We start from the raw sequence: 14,526 nt of genomic DNA, 5'->3' as shown, positions 1-14,526 counted from the left end.
TCCTCCAGGGAGGAGACTGTGCTGGCCTTGCTGGGTGCTGAGGTCCCCGTGGGACTCCTCCACAGCTTGTCTCAGCAGGGCTCTGCTCCCCGTTCGCAGGTGGCTGCGTTGGAGGCGGGTGACAGCGGCAGCTACACGTGCGTGGCCGAGAATGCGGCTGGCTCAGCTGAGAAGCACTTTGCCCTCACTGTGCAGGGTAAGACATCCCAGCAACCCTTCCCAGGGTCACTGATTTACCACCCTCCTCCTCCTCTGCCAACTGGAGCCCCTCATGGCTGCCTCCATCCCCTCTGCTTGTCACACTCCTCCTGCGTGAGGAGGTCGAGGTGCTGCTGTGCTCTGAGCAGGCAACAAGCTCGGTGCACGTTACCTCCTGGGGAGCCCTGAGGAGAGCTCGGCCTCCACAGTGACAGTTCCTCTTTGACACTGTTTTTTGGGGTGTGCTGGAGCAGAAGCTCCCTGGGTTGTGGGCACAAACCCCAAAAGCATCGACGGCGTCATCAACGGCAGCGTCTCGCTGGTCTGTGACATCCACTCCCCCCCTGCTGCTGAGATCACCTGGTACAAGGATGGCAGGGTCCTGCAGCTCGGTGAGGAGGTGACAGTCACCTCAGGTATGTTGGGATGGGCAAGGATGACAGCCTATTTCCCTGGGCTTGGCTCTAACTCCTCTAACCCACCTTTTTGGATGCCACACGTGGCCCTTGAGCTCAGACTTTTGCCGTACCGTGCACTAACAACTTGCTGCCCCTTTGGAGAGGACCAGGGGTTGCATCCTGCAAACTGCACTGCTGCTCCTCAGGAGCTCAGCACCTTTTCCTGCTCTGCACAACAAAGCCTTGGATCTCATAGAAGAGCTTTGGTGGCCAGACACCTCTTGCATGAAGTTTGGCTGGCTGCTGGGAAATGGGTCAGCTTGGCAGCGTGGCAGTCCAGACACGGTCTCGCTGCAGCTTGCCCTGACTCCCTGCTGCTTCCAGGCTCTCGGGTGCTGCAGCTCCCTCAGCTGCAGCTCTCCAGCTCAGGCATGTACACGTGTGTGGCACTGAGTGTGGCTGGCCGGGACGAGCAGCACTTCATCCTCACCGTGCACGGTAAGCAGTGAGGGCTCTGCCAGGAGCTCAGCCCCTGCACACACTGAGGAGCCGAGGGCAAACACCCATGTGTGTGCTGCTGCTCACACACCCCATCCCTGCTCCTCCTCAGAGCCTCTGGGCACCCAGGGCCTACAGGAAGAGCTGCTGGATGCTGACATGGGGACCCCCCTTGTCCTGACCTGCCACGTCCCCGGCCTGCCAGCGCCTGCTGTCAGCTGGCTGAGGGACGGGAGCCCGCTGGGTACGTTGGACTCGATGTCTAAAGGTCCCTTCCAACCCTTGCCATTCTATGGTTCTATGTGCCCAGGGGGATGTGGTGCCTGGTTGCCATCCTGAGCCTCCCTGCCACCCCCTGCCTGAAGCAGCCCTGCCCCAGCGTGCCCATTTCTAATCCTGCTGCAAGAGCCCAGCAGGGCCTCACTGGGGAGGAGGCAGAGCATGAGAGGGATGATGTTTTCCCTGCATGTTTTTAAGAGGCCTCAGAGGCTGAAGCAATGGGATGTGGGCATGAGATATGATGAAGGTGTGAGAGTGAGGCCGCTGGGTACCAGCCCTTGCGGTACCTACTGGAATTTCGAGTCTGCCCCCAAACCAGTGATTCTTTTCCCCTGCAAAGCTCCAGCAAGGCACAGTGCTGCTCTCCAGAGCCCTGACCTCTGCTTCAACAATGTCCCCAAACCTGAGTGCTGGGGGTGGGAATGGGGGAGCATGGCAAGGTATCTGGGTGAGACTGGGCAGAGTAGTGCTGCTGCACTTGCTGCAGCCCCTTTTGCCCCATCTCCTGGCAGAGAGCAGCCTGGAGCAGGGCCTGGTGTCTGGAGGGGACCAGCTCCAGCTCAGCCCCCTCCAGCCCTCCCACCAGGGCCGATACACCTGCCTGGCACGGGGCCCGGGCACCGAGGTGCGCAAGGACTTCATGGTGCTGGTGCGAGGTAGGGCTTCCCCGAGGTCCCCACGGGCTCTCCCTGGGAGTGGAGCCTTCCTTCCCCTCTTCTTCCTCAGCCTCTCTCTCTTCTCGGTGCAGTGGCACCCCGGATTGCCAGTGCAGGGGGTCCCAGCGAGCACAGCGTGCTGGAGGGCAGAGGGGTGAGGCTGGAGTGCCAGGCAGAGGGACAGCCCACCCCCCACATCTCCTGGCTGAAGGACGGGCAGCCCCTGGGGCTGCAGTCCTCCTCCCATGCCCGGTGAGTCCAGGGTTGGGGGGTGACCACCCATCTGTGCCTCTGTCTCCCCCTCTGCAAAGAGCAGTGCAGGGCAGGCTGAGCTCTGCTGCTTCTCCCCACTCTTGCTTCTTGGGTTAGGATGTGTCTTTTTGCTGAGGAACATCCTCATGGGTTCAACTCCTGGCTGGTGCAGCAGCCTGGCATGGTCACCATCACCCTGGCAGGGTCCCAGCTACTGCCCCAGCCTTGCAGCACACCCCAAAACCTGCAGCCTGGGTTGTCCCTGGGTACATTATGGACAGCCACACGAGTCACATCCCTCTCTCCCCATACAGGCTGTCCCCAGATGGCAGCTCCCTGCTCCTCGAGGGGCTCCAAGCCGCCGACTCGGGGGCATACACCTGCCTGGCCCGGAACAGCGCGGGCGAGGACGCACGGCTGCACACCCTGAACGTGCTGGGTGAGCAGGGCTGGGGCCCAGGGGCAGCTCCAGGGCCACCCACAGCCCTGACAGCCTCATCAGCCCCTCTGTCCCCTCCCCTAGTGCCTCCCACCATCGAAAGAGGTGCCCATGACTCGGAGCTGGTCCGTGGCGTCGTGGCCACAGCAGTGACGCTGGAGTGTCGGGCCCGGGGGTCCCCTCCCCTGCACGTGAGCTGGCTGAAGGACGGGCTGCCCCTGCGCCTGTCCCCCCGTGTCACCCTGCTCTCAGCTGGCCACCTCCTGCGGTAAGAAGGGACCCTGGGGCCATGCTTTGGGATGATGCCCACGTTTGTGTGGCGGGATGACCACAGCTGCACCCCAAAGGTGGCTGCAGGTCCGTGGGGAGATTTGGGGGGCAGGAAGGGTCATCAGCATTAACATCTCCTCCCATCCCTGTGCCCTGCTCCATGGGGCAGGATCTCCCAGGCACAGGTCTCAGACGCTGGGCTCTACACCTGCATCGTCTCCAGCCAGGCTGGGGTGGCCGATCGCAGCTTCATCCTGCAGATACAGGGTATGGGGCAGCTGGGGGTTGGGGAGAGCAGAGTAGGGGGCACCTGGGCACCAATTCTGCTGGCAGAGCACATGTCCTGCAAAGCAGCTGTTTACAAGTGGGGTCTTGGACCATCCTTTGACTGCTGGGGTGGGCTCAGAGAGGATGGAGAGAGGCAGGATGAGCCTGAAAGCAGACCCTGAGCACCCTGCAGGGGAGGCTGAGCCAGCTCTGGGTGCTCCCAGGACACTGAGACACTGCCAAAGCCATCCCCAGTGCCCTGCTAAGGGACACTGCTCCCTCCCCAGTGCCCCCTGTTCTGGACAGTCCTGAGAGCAGCAAGGAGCAGATAGTGGCCGAGGGCTCTGATGTCACTTTCACCTGTGAAGCCACCGGATCCCCAGCACCAGAGGTGACCTGGCTGAAGGAGGGTGAGCCCCTGGCTCTGCAGAGCAACCAGGTGCCCAGCAGCCCTCAGCTGAGCCTGGCAGCCGTGGGGCCAGCAGATGCAGGGACATACTCCTGCCTGGTAGCCAACGAGGTGGGGGAGGTCAGCAAAACCTTCCACCTCCTGGTGATGGGTGAGTGTCTTCCTCCAGGGGATGGGGAAGGGGAGCAAGGAGGGGAGGAGCCCACCCTGTCCCCATGTGCCCTGCAGAGCCACCCCGTGTCGAGGCTGCATCCTATCCCACTGAGATGTCCATGGCTGTGGGCACTCCTCTGGAGCTGACCTGTGTGGTGACGGGTGTCCCCATGCCCACTGTCACCTGGGAGAAGGATGGACGGCTGCTGGCAGGGCCTTGGCTCATGTCAGGCAATGAGAGCACCCTCCTCATCGAGAGCACTAAAGTAGGGGGTTGTTTTTATTCTCCCTTGCTGTGTTGTGGGGGTTTTTGTGCCTCAGTTGTTCCCTCTCCTGGCTCTGTGTAGGTGGCTGATGCTGGCTTGTACACCTGCCTGGCTGCGAGTCCTGCTGGGGAGGACAGCAGGAGCTTCCACGTCAGCATCCAAGGTAGTGTGGTGCCTGCAGTGCAGTGAGGGGAGTGCTGGGGATCGGCACAGCCCTGGGGACCAAAGGGTTGGATCTTTCCCCACATTCCTCCTTGGGACTGCTGGGGGTTAGGTGGGGAGAGTGGTGGGAGCTCTAAGCCTCCAAAGAGGGGTCTAGAGCCCGGAGTGCTGGTCCTGCAGTGTGGGAGGTCAAGGCATGGCTTGTGAGGACAGGTATGGGGGTGGCCAACCCACCTGGCACCCCCTGACTCACCTGGCACGTGTCCCACAGCTCCCCTTGGCACAGCGAGCGTTGGAGAGACCCCCAGCATCACGGCTGTGGTGGGGGGACAGCTCATCCTGGAGTGCCCCGAGGATGCTGTGCCATCCCCTCACATCGAGTGGCACCGGGAGGGCTCCCCGCTGCGGGTACGGGCCATGGGGCCGGGGTGGACCATGGGCAGGAGCTGGGATGTGCCTTCAGCACCCTGTGGTGGTGGGGACAATGTGGGGTGAGGTGCTGACGGGCTCCCGGGATGGCAGGAGGATGCCCACAGGAGAGTGCTCGCCGAGGGACGCTTCCTGCGCATCCAGGCTGTGGCGGCTGCGGATGGGGGCCAGTACAGCTGCAGGGACACCAGCACACGGCGGGGCACCAGCCTGCACGGCCGGGTAGAGGTTCATGGTGAGTGCCACCTTGCACCAGTGCCAGCTGCCTGCCTGTGAGCTCAGGCATGTGCAGCATTGCTATTATTATGGGTTTTACAGTCGGGGAGATGGGGGAGGTGAGGTTGGACAGTGCCCAGTCTCCTCTGCTCCTCTGGGCTGACCTTTTGCATCCTCTGAGCCCTGTCTCTACCTTTCCATGGTGCTGGCTGGTGCTGCTGCAGTGGCCCCAGAGATCCAGCCGGGCCCCGAGGAGGTGCAGGTGCTGCTGAACAGCTCCGTGGTGCTGCCCTGCAGGGCAGAGGGGTGGCCTGTGCCCCGGGTGACGTGGCAGAAGGATGGCCAACTCCTGCCTCTTCATGGGAGTGACAGGTACAAGGGGCTCTATGGGTTGGTGGCACCAAGAGCTGGTGCTCAGATCATGCCACTCTCTACATCAAAGGGTGTTTCGGTGTGCCTGGGGCAGAGACAGCCCTGTCCTGCTGTGGAGAGCTGTGCTCTGCCTCCATACCAGCTCAGCAGATACGTACCACATACTACTGCAATAACACTTGCCCTCTATTGCCTTTCCTTGCCCTCCGTCCCCAGGCTGCAGCTCCTGCCAGGTGGCTCCCTACAGATCAACCTTGTTCAGATCCAGGATTCAGGCTATTACCTCTGCATGGCCTCCAGCCCCTCTGGCTTCGACCGGCGAGGCCTGGATCTTCAAGTCCTGGGTAAGTGGAAAAATCAAACAGATCCTTCCTGGGCTCAACCGCCCCTTGCAACCCACTACTGCTGGGCTACTCTCCCTGGTGCAACAATGTGCTGCTGTCCTCTGCTCATGGCTGCTGTGCCCTGCTGCAGTTCCTCCTGCCATTGCCCCTGGACACTCCAACCTCACCCTGCTGGCTCAGCAGCCAGCCACACTGCACTGTGACGTCTGGGGATCCCCCGAGCCCCAGGTCAGCTGGGAGAAGGATGGTCACCCTCTTAACCCACACCTCCTGCCCAGCACCTACAGGTACCCACAGCACCAGCCACCTCCTCCATCAAAGGGTTCCACCATAGGGTGGGCTTTGCCCCCTCTCATTGCTCCCCATGGGACAGGGGTTGATCCTGGCTCATGCTCTGCCCACGCAGTTTGCAGCCCTCGGGGTCGCTGCTCATCGCCAGCCCTGGTCCCCGGGACGAGGGGCTGTTCGAGTGTGTGGCCACCAACGCTGCCGGCGAGGCACGCAAGGTCTTCCTGGTGTCTGTCCACGGTGAGGTCCTGGGGGCTGTGGGTCTTGCCAAGAGTGGCTTCTCCAGGCTGTGTCACCACCTCGGGTGTGATGTGGGTGTGCTCCATCCCCTTGTGGCATTGGGTCCTTTCTCCAGGACTGGGCATGAGGATGGGAAAGGGCAGAACTAGAAATACTCGTGTCTATGTGCATGGGGATGGAAGCTCCTTCAGCACTGGCTGTGCAGCCCTGCTCACCTCCCTCCCTCCCCTCTCTAGTGCCCCCCACCATTGCCGATGACCTTACGGAGCTGGTTGTCACCCGGCTGGCCCCTGCAGTCCTCACCTGCTACGCCTCTGGAGTGCCCCGGCCCTCTGTGTCATGGAGCAAGGAGGGGGCTCAGCTGGGCAGCCGAGGAGGGGGCTACCGCATCCTGCCCACAGGTACGGGCACAGGGCAGCGCAGCCGCAGCAGGATGCCCAGTCCCTGCCAGCCCCTCCACAGCCTCCCCTCTGTCACCCAGGAGCCCTGGAGATCAGGCAGACGCTGCCCACACACGCTGGCCGCTACACCTGCACGGCGAGGAGCAGCGCTGGCAGAGCCCACAAACACCTCCGGCTCGTGGTGCACGGTACGCACAGCTCCTGGGTACTCCCTCCCCAGGCCTCGGCCCCCTTCAGCAACGCTCCCCTGCCCCTCAGAGCCCCCTGCCATGAAGCCCCTGCCTGGTGTGGTGATGGTGATGGTCAATGCCAGCGCCACGCTGTCCTGCCACGCCACCGGCATCCCCCGGCCAAAGGTCACCTGGCAGAAGGATGGTGTTGACATGGCTGGAGGTGAGCAGGAGCCCACTGGAGGCTGGCAGAGCCCGTGCTGCCTGCCAGCCTCTGCCTTGGGGGAGACCTGGGCGTCTGGGAGCTGTGGGTGTCTGCAGGTGCTGGGTGGCACTGTGTGGATCCTCGTGGCTGCTGTACTAAGTGGGTGCAGCAGCCACTGAGGCCGTTCTCAGAAAGATGGAATGGTTTGGGTTGGAAGGGACTTTGAGAGAGCATCTAGTCCTGACCCCTTATGCCAAGGGGCACTTCTGCAGGGGAAGCAGTGCTTGCACGCTATCAATCCACAACCTGGCACGGCTGTGCTAACTCACCCTGCTCTTCATCCCTGCCCATCCCCACAGAGCCTGGGCTGAAGGTGCTTCCCAACGGGCAGCTGCATCTCCTCCGAGCCTCCCCAGAGGCCGCGGGCACCTACCTGTGCGTGGCTCGCAACCCCTCGGGCACCGCTGCAGGGAGAACCAGGCTGATCGTGCAAGGTAGGACAGGATTTCAGCCTCAGCCCCCTCCCGCTCAGCTCTTCCCCCGGCACCAGCAAAGTATCTGTCGAGGCGTGAGCGTGTGCCTGCCCTCCTGCCCTTGCAGTGCCGCCCGTCATCGCGGCCGGCCCGGCCGAGCTGGCTGCCCTGCAGGGGCTGGAGGTGCTGCTGCCGTGCGCTGCCCGCGGCATCCCCGAGCCCCGCATCTCCTGGAGCCGGGAGGGAGCTGCGGTGCGGGGCGGCGGGGGGAAAGCCACCGTCCTGCCCTCCGGGGACCTGCTGCTCCGGGATGTCCAGGTGAGCACCATCTGCCCCTGCAGTCGTGCTAGATATAAGGCTGGGCAGCTCAAAAACAGCTGAGAAGACAGACGAATCTGCTGAGGGGCGAGGTGTCACTTAGCCAAGCTCTGTGCTGGCTGCCTTCAAAAATATTAGGCAAAAGCAGAGCCTTGATCAGTCCTTTGCAACAGGCTGGTGGGTCACAGTAATGTGGGCTTGCCAGAGAAAGAGACTGTGGTTGAGCCACAGCTTTTGGGGCACTTATCCCTGGCCCTCAGCACCTCAGCTCCACAGCTTTGGGATCCCTCCAGGGCTGGGCACTCCCCCAGCTCCCTGGGCAGCCTGGCACAGGGGCTGACACCCCTCTCAGGGAAACGGTTCTTCCTAAAATGAGAAATGCAGAGAGATGAGACACAGAGAGATGCAGCCCAAACCCATGCTGCCTCTCTCCTTTGCCTATGTAGGAAGGGGATGCTGGGAGCTATTCCTGCACAGCAGTGAACTCAGCTGGGAGGGCTGTCCGTCAGCTCTCCCTCTCCATCCACACTCTGCCCACCTTCACCCACCTGCCTGGAGATGTCACCCTGAGCCGGGGTGAGAGGCTGGAGCTGGTGTGTGCTGCCACAGGCACCCCCCAGCCCCACATCTCCTGGACAGCCAATGGACAGCTTGTTACTGGTGAGTGGGGTGCCTGGGCAGGGGTGCTGGGCTTTGGGGGAAGGACACGATGCTGGTGCCGTTACAATTCTTTTCCCACCTTTGTGGAGGGGGTCCCCAGGGTGCTGGTACCTCTGGCTGTGCAGGGTTACAACCAGCTGGTCTTTAACCACATTTTGTGGGATGTTTTCACCCTGCAGATGGTGTATCTGGGCAGAGGGGCCAGAGCACCCTGCGCCGGGAGGCAGCCACCCACGCAGACAGCGGCACCTACGTCTGCCACGCTGAGAACAGCAACGGTGCCATCAGCGCCAGCGCCTTCATCTCCATAAGAGGTAGGTGCTGATGGGGAAACTGGGGGTTACCCAGCCAGCCCTCCTCCTCTGCCACCCCTCTCCCTTCCCCAGAGGCACCCATCATACGGGGGAACCCCAGCACCTACCAAGTGGAGCCCCCCGGGGCTGATGCCCTCCTTGACTGCAATGCCCGTGGCCACCCGGAGCCCCTCGTCCACTGGACCAAGGACGGGGTGTTGGTGGGGGCTGGCGGGCGCCTGCGCCAGCTGCTCAATGGCTCCTTGGCCATCCGTGCCCTGGGGGTGAGTGGAGCCTGGAGGGTGCCAGAGGGTTTTGGGAAGCTTTCGTAACAAAGCCAAGCGTGATGCTAACCCCATTTGGTACCGCCAGAGCGAGGACGTGGGGCACTACCGGTGCGTGGCAGAGAATGACGGGGGCACAGCAGCAAAGGTTGTCACTCTGGCCCTGCAGAGTGAGTGCTGCCTTCCTTTGGAGGGACTGTAAACCATGTCACCCCTCACCCCAGCCCCTGAACCACCCCCGGGAATGCCCCCAGCATCGCTCTCTGTGCCCAGGTGCCCCTGGGGTGATGGTGATGCCCCGAGCAGTGGTGGTGGGTGCCGGGCAGCGGGTGCTGCTGCACTGCGCCGTGTCCGGGGAGCCCACCCCCGCTGTGGAGTGGCAGCGGGATGGGGAGCCGCTGCCCGAGGGCCTGGGTGCCCGTGTGCTGCCCAACGCCACGCTGCTCCTGCCCGCTGTCAGCCGCCGGGACGCCGGCACCTACTCCTGCCTCGCTCGCAACGCCCTGGGCTCTGCCATAGCCCGTGCCTCCTTGACTGTCCAAGGTGGGTGTCTGCCCCAGGGCTCAGGGGGGTTTGGGCTGCTTTGGAGGAGGGGGTTGGAACTGCCTGCAGCACCATCACACTCTGGGGTAAGAGCTACGTTGTGCTTGGTGAAGACATTGCCTTTCCTTGCCTGCCCTAAACCCTTGGTTCCCACTCTGCCTTGCCCTCTCCTCTCTTCCGCTGCTTAGCCTTCCTCTGATTAAATTCCCTGATCCCAGGGGCTCTGCTAAATGCACAGGCACATCCTCTCCAGGAGCAGAAGCCTGGCAGTGCAGAGGAAGCACCAGATGCTCTGTGCTTGCTGCTGCCAGGCACATTAGAGGAGAAGCAAATTAAAGCTTGAGGCTGCAGCCCAGGCCATGGGGAGGAACACAGAGCAGGGTTGGGGTGGTGTTGGTGCACATTGGCACCAAGCAACACTCACAGCATCTCCTGTCACATGGCACCATGCTGCCTGGACCCCTGAGGCCTCTGGGGACCGTGTCTGCATGCAGGGGGGGATGCTGCCCACCTTACCCTGCCTGCCTTCATTTCCAGAAAATGAGGGTTTTTTCTCTTTGACACACAAATAATTGAGAGAGGAGACAGGGAAACACCTTCCCATGGGAAAAAGGAACCCAGCGCTCCCCCAACTCTGCCGCCCTCATCTCTTTTGCCCCAGGGGAGCCACGTCGGGTGCGGGGCAGCCTGGTCGGTGTCATCAATGCCCACGAGCTCGGGATCACCAGCCTGGATGCCAGCGTGCAGGAGGACCCTCGCTCTGGCACCGCTGCCATCCGCAGCAGCATCAGCAGCGTCCCACCTGCCATAGGTAGGTGGTCACCCCTCGCTCACACCCCTCGCTCACACCACAGATAATTTTGACCTGTCTCAGGTGAAAACCTTGGGTGAAAGTTTCTTTCCTCCACGTCTGTGCTGATCCCCATGGGTGAGAAGGGCTGGGTACCCTCTCAAGAGAGTTCTGGCTCCGTGGTGGCATCTTTTCTCCCTCCCCTGCAGGGCCGCTGATGCGGGTGCTGGTGGCCATCATTGCCCCTGTCTACTGGTCCTTGGCACATGCTGGTGGGGAGGCCAGGAGTGGCTTCCTGCTCACTCGAGGCTCCTTCCAGCACGAGTCACAGCTGGAGTTTGCCACAGGTGAGGGATGGCAGCGGCCCCAGGTGTGACAGGAGTCAGGGCCTGCCCAGCTCAGCCTCCAACTCCCCCCTGTGCCATCCCCGTGGACTCAGCCCCTCAGTGAAGCTGGGTTTGGGGTGCCACGGGCCGCTGCTCACCGCTCACCCCCGGCAGGGGAGCTGCTGCGGGTCACCCACGTCGCCCGGGGCACGGACGGCACCGGCGCTCTGCTGCTGGACAGCGTGATCAGCGGCTCTGTGCCCGAGAGCATCGGCGAGGCCGTGGTGCTGCCGCAGGTGCTGGCATTGCCCGTGCCCCTGCGGGGCCACAGCTCCCACACTGGGAGCCTGGTGCAGGGCTCTGTGGCCTGAACCCCTCTCTCTGCCTCCCCCCAGGACTTCAGCGAGCGGTACATGCGAGTGGGCGCGGGGCTGCTCTCGGGGGGCTCAGTGCAGAGCTTCCTGCAGGACGGGCACAGCCTCAGTGCCCGCTGCAATCACACCATCCTGTACGAGCCCACCGCGGCCACGCAGCCCCCCCGTGTGCAGCACGTCCGGGCCAGAGCCATCAAAGCCTCCTACAACCCGGCCTCAGAGGAGCTGCGCTTCCAGCTCCGTGCCTCGCTTGAGGAGGGTAACGAGGGGATTTCCAGGGACAGGGATGGAGATGCTTGGAAGGGCTGCCAGGATGCTGAGGGGCTGGAACACCTCTCCAATGAGGAAAGGCTGTGGGACCTGGGACTGTGAAGCCTGGAGAGGAGGCTGAGGGGGGATCTCATCAACACTTCTCAGTACCTAAAGGGTGGTGTCAGGGAGATGGGGAGGACACTTTTTTCTATAGTGCCCAGGGACAGGACAAGGGGTAATGGACAGAAGCTGGACCACAAGGAGACACTCCTTTGGTGCTGAGCTGAGGGAGCCCTGGCCCAGGCTGCCCAGGGAGGGTGTGGAGGCTCCTTCTGAGGAGGTTTCCAAACCCACCTGGACACGTTCCTGTGCCCCCTGAGCCAGGGGAACCTGCTTTAGCAGGGGATGGGGCTGGAACAGCTCTGCAGGGCCCTTCCAGCCCCCACCATTCTATGATTCCATGTTGTTATCCCTCATTGCTCCTGGGTGGCTGTGAGGGTGCAAAGGCCGTGTCATTGCAGTGACATGTCCCTTCTCATCATTTCTGCTTTATTCCTAGGGCCCAATGGAGACCAGTGCCCATCAGGATTCATCCTGGACCCCGGGCAGCTGTACTGTATAGGTAAGGAGCCTTCCCAAGGGGGCATGAGGATGGTGAGAGGTGTGATGTCATCCCCCCAACCCCGACCCCTCTCTGCTTCCCAGATATTGATGAATGCACCGAGGGGTCCCACAGCTGCCGCTACAACCAGCTCTGCCAGAACACCCCAGGGGCCTATCGCTGTGCCTGCCCTCCTGGCTACCACTCGCTGGCTGCTGGCTGGCCCTGCTTGGGTATGAGCTGGGCTCTCAGGAGCATCTTTCATAGAACCATAGAATTGGTTTGGTTGGAAAAGCCCTTTAAGGTCCTGTAGTCCCAGCCCTCCCTTCACCCTGCCCAGCCCAGCACTAACCCCTGGCCCTCAGCACCTCAGCCCCACAGCTTTGGGATCCCTCCAGGGCTGGGCACTCCCCCAGCTCCCTGGGCAGCCTGGCACAGGGGCTGACACCCCTCTCAGGGAAAACCCTTTGGCACAGAGCACAGGGCCACTGTCACCCCTTTGCCCTTCTCCAGCCTCATTTTCCCTATCCAGCTGCAAATTCTTGTCTCTCTTCTCTACCAGACATAAACGAGTGCCTGCAGTTTCCTCCACCATGTGCCTTCGAGTGCCGTAACCTGCGGGGCTCCTACAAGTGCCTGTGCCCCCCGGGCAGGACCCTGCTGCCGGGTGGGGAGTGTGGCAGTGCAGGGGTGGATGGGGAGGACACAACGAGCAGCCCTCCCCAGGACACCCTGCTGCACTGGCTGGGGCCAAGCAGCCGCTCGTGGGCACGATCCCTCTACACTCAGCTCGGCCTCCGCCGCGTGGCAAAGGCTGTGGGGAGGGGTGCCCGGGACCCCCCCTGCCCCATTGGCTTCATCAAGAGGAATGGCACCTGCAGTGGTGAGTGTGCATCAGGGAAGGGCATTGCAGGGAGTTTGGAAGCTACTCTGTGACCAAAAGGCAGCTCCTGTGCCTGTTGCTGCCCCTTCTCCTCCATCAGCAGGGTTGGGGTCTCCTTGGGCTGTACTGGGAAGGGCTGGTGAGAGCCTGGTGCCCCCAGGACAGGGGGCACTGGAGGAGACTGATGCTTTCCCACCTGCCTTCACCCCTTTCCCCTTGCAGACCTCGATGAGTGCCAGATACTGAGCCAGTGCCAGCATGATTGCAGGAACAGCCCAGGCAGCTACCGCTGCATCTGTCCCACTGGCTACCGGCTGCTGCCCAACGGGAAGACCTGCCACGGTCAGTGTAGGGGAGCCAAGGGGGTGCCCCTGCCCTGGTGGGATGCCGAGATCCTTCAGCATGTGAACCCAGACCCCACAGTGCCCTGGGTGCCATCCCTTTGGGGCTGCAAGGCTTTGTCCCTCCAGGGGAGGGTTGCTCCCAGCCAAGCCTGGGGGCTTTTGTCTCACTGTCCCAGAATCTGAGCCCCTGTGCAGCGGGTGGGAAGGTGGGAGAGCTGGGGTTTCACTCCTCATCTCAGCCTGGGGCACGTGGGCGCCCTGGCAGCCTCAGCCCTGTCCCGTCCCTGTCTCCTCAGACGTGGACGAGTGTGCAGATGGCACGCTGCGGTGTGGCTCGGGCCAGATGTGCTTCAACACCCGCGGAGGTGCCCAGTGCCTGGACGTGCCGTGCCCAGCCGGCTACCGCCCAGGCTCCAGCCCCGGGTGAGTTGTGCTGGGGGGTGCCAACCCCACCCTCCTCATCGCGCCGTGAGCCCTGGTGTCTTTATTTGCTCCTCACACCCTGTCACATCCCCCACCCCCTCCACGCCCACGCAGGCTGTGTGTGGGTCGCTGCCCGCCATCCTGCAGCCCGGCAGGACCCCCCACGCTGCGGTACCAGCCGCTGCCGCTGCCCCTGGGCATCGCCGCGGGCCGGGACGTGCTGCAGCTCACTGCCCTGCGCCACCGCCACGTCTTCAGGCTGCTGGAGCGGGACCCCGGCAGCCCCTTCGCGCTGCGCAGCGAGCGCGGCCGCGGCATCATCTCCACGCTGCGCCCGCTGCGGGACCCCGGCACGCACCGCCTCAAGGTGCAGGCGCTGGCCCCGGCAGCCCAGCGGCCACCCACCACCTTCCTCCTCATCATCTCTGTCTCCCCCTACCCCTACTGACACAGCCGAGGGACAGGAGGGGGTGTGGGGACACAGCTCCCCCTGTCCCTCGCCGCGCTGCTGCAGGCACACGGCTCCCAGAGCTGAGCTTGCACCTTTCCTCTCCCCGTCCAGACACCCCTTTGCCCCCTCCCCTCGCGGCCCCTGCCCGTGTTGCCTTCCCGAGGCCGGTCCCTGACTCAGCAGGGCCCCAGGGGGGGACGAGATGTCCCGCCAGCCTCTCGCAATCAGGTTTTGTCGCAACTCCACACCCGTGGCCCCAGAGCAAACAGCCCTGGCTGGCCTTGGCCGCGATTAGCGCCGGGGAGGGGGGATAAGCCGGGGGGCTGCGGGTGAACCCCCAGCTGGGGAGGGCACAGGGCACCCTGGCATTAACCACACGGTACATTCAGATAGCTTTGTCTTTTTTAAATGCCCTTGGTTTCTGTGCACACTTATTTATTTCTAGTTTTGTTCCAAATAAAGGTGTTTTGTGGCTGGATCTCAGCAGCTTCCTTCAGTGGGCAGGAGCAGGCTCCCCCAGCACTGACTTCCCAGGGCTTTAAACAACTCCCTGTGTGGCCTTGGGCCATAGAAAGGAGATTGTCTGGATGTGGTAACAC

At 62.9% G+C, this 14,526-nt stretch overlaps 1 protein-coding gene across 1 annotated transcript in view; it reads left to right on the top strand.

Annotated features, from left to right (window-relative positions):
* The window catches only part of HMCN2 (hemicentin 2), a 36,949-nt gene extending 23,025 nt beyond the window's left edge, over positions 1-13,924 (top strand). Inside the window, exons 43-80 of the mRNA XM_062011626.1 lie at positions 100-196; positions 453-614; positions 981-1,094; positions 1,207-1,338; positions 1,886-2,029; positions 2,122-2,281; positions 2,596-2,720; positions 2,805-2,988; positions 3,160-3,257; positions 3,545-3,817; positions 3,895-4,085; positions 4,167-4,248; positions 4,519-4,655; positions 4,770-4,911; positions 5,117-5,264; positions 5,481-5,608; positions 5,739-5,895; positions 6,015-6,136; positions 6,373-6,537; positions 6,618-6,725; positions 6,796-6,930; positions 7,272-7,406; positions 7,513-7,703; positions 8,150-8,363; positions 8,543-8,677; positions 8,750-8,940; positions 9,029-9,110; positions 9,214-9,483; positions 10,145-10,294; positions 10,483-10,620; positions 10,774-10,895; positions 10,995-11,232; positions 11,785-11,847; positions 11,931-12,059; positions 12,389-12,709; positions 12,932-13,051; positions 13,350-13,476; positions 13,591-13,924. Of these exons, the coding sequence (XP_061867610.1) occupies positions 100-196; positions 453-614; positions 981-1,094; positions 1,207-1,338; positions 1,886-2,029; positions 2,122-2,281; positions 2,596-2,720; positions 2,805-2,988; positions 3,160-3,257; positions 3,545-3,817; positions 3,895-4,085; positions 4,167-4,248; positions 4,519-4,655; positions 4,770-4,911; positions 5,117-5,264; positions 5,481-5,608; positions 5,739-5,895; positions 6,015-6,136; positions 6,373-6,537; positions 6,618-6,725; positions 6,796-6,930; positions 7,272-7,406; positions 7,513-7,703; positions 8,150-8,363; positions 8,543-8,677; positions 8,750-8,940; positions 9,029-9,110; positions 9,214-9,483; positions 10,145-10,294; positions 10,483-10,620; positions 10,774-10,895; positions 10,995-11,232; positions 11,785-11,847; positions 11,931-12,059; positions 12,389-12,709; positions 12,932-13,051; positions 13,350-13,476; positions 13,591-13,924 (5,964 nt within the window). The remainder of the gene's footprint in view (positions 1-99; positions 197-452; positions 615-980; positions 1,095-1,206; positions 1,339-1,885; positions 2,030-2,121; positions 2,282-2,595; positions 2,721-2,804; positions 2,989-3,159; positions 3,258-3,544; positions 3,818-3,894; positions 4,086-4,166; positions 4,249-4,518; positions 4,656-4,769; positions 4,912-5,116; positions 5,265-5,480; positions 5,609-5,738; positions 5,896-6,014; positions 6,137-6,372; positions 6,538-6,617; positions 6,726-6,795; positions 6,931-7,271; positions 7,407-7,512; positions 7,704-8,149; positions 8,364-8,542; positions 8,678-8,749; positions 8,941-9,028; positions 9,111-9,213; positions 9,484-10,144; positions 10,295-10,482; positions 10,621-10,773; positions 10,896-10,994; positions 11,233-11,784; positions 11,848-11,930; positions 12,060-12,388; positions 12,710-12,931; positions 13,052-13,349; positions 13,477-13,590) is intronic.
* The last annotated feature ends 602 nt before the right edge of the window (positions 13,925-14,526 follow it).

The sequence above is a fragment of the Colius striatus genome, chromosome 19, assembly GCF_028858725.1.
Source record: "Colius striatus isolate bColStr4 chromosome 19, bColStr4.1.hap1, whole genome shotgun sequence".
Lineage (NCBI taxonomy): Eukaryota > Metazoa > Chordata > Aves > Coliiformes > Coliidae > Colius > Colius striatus.
Note: the sequence above shows the minus strand (reverse complement) of the source record. Positions and strands in the feature narration are given on the sequence as shown.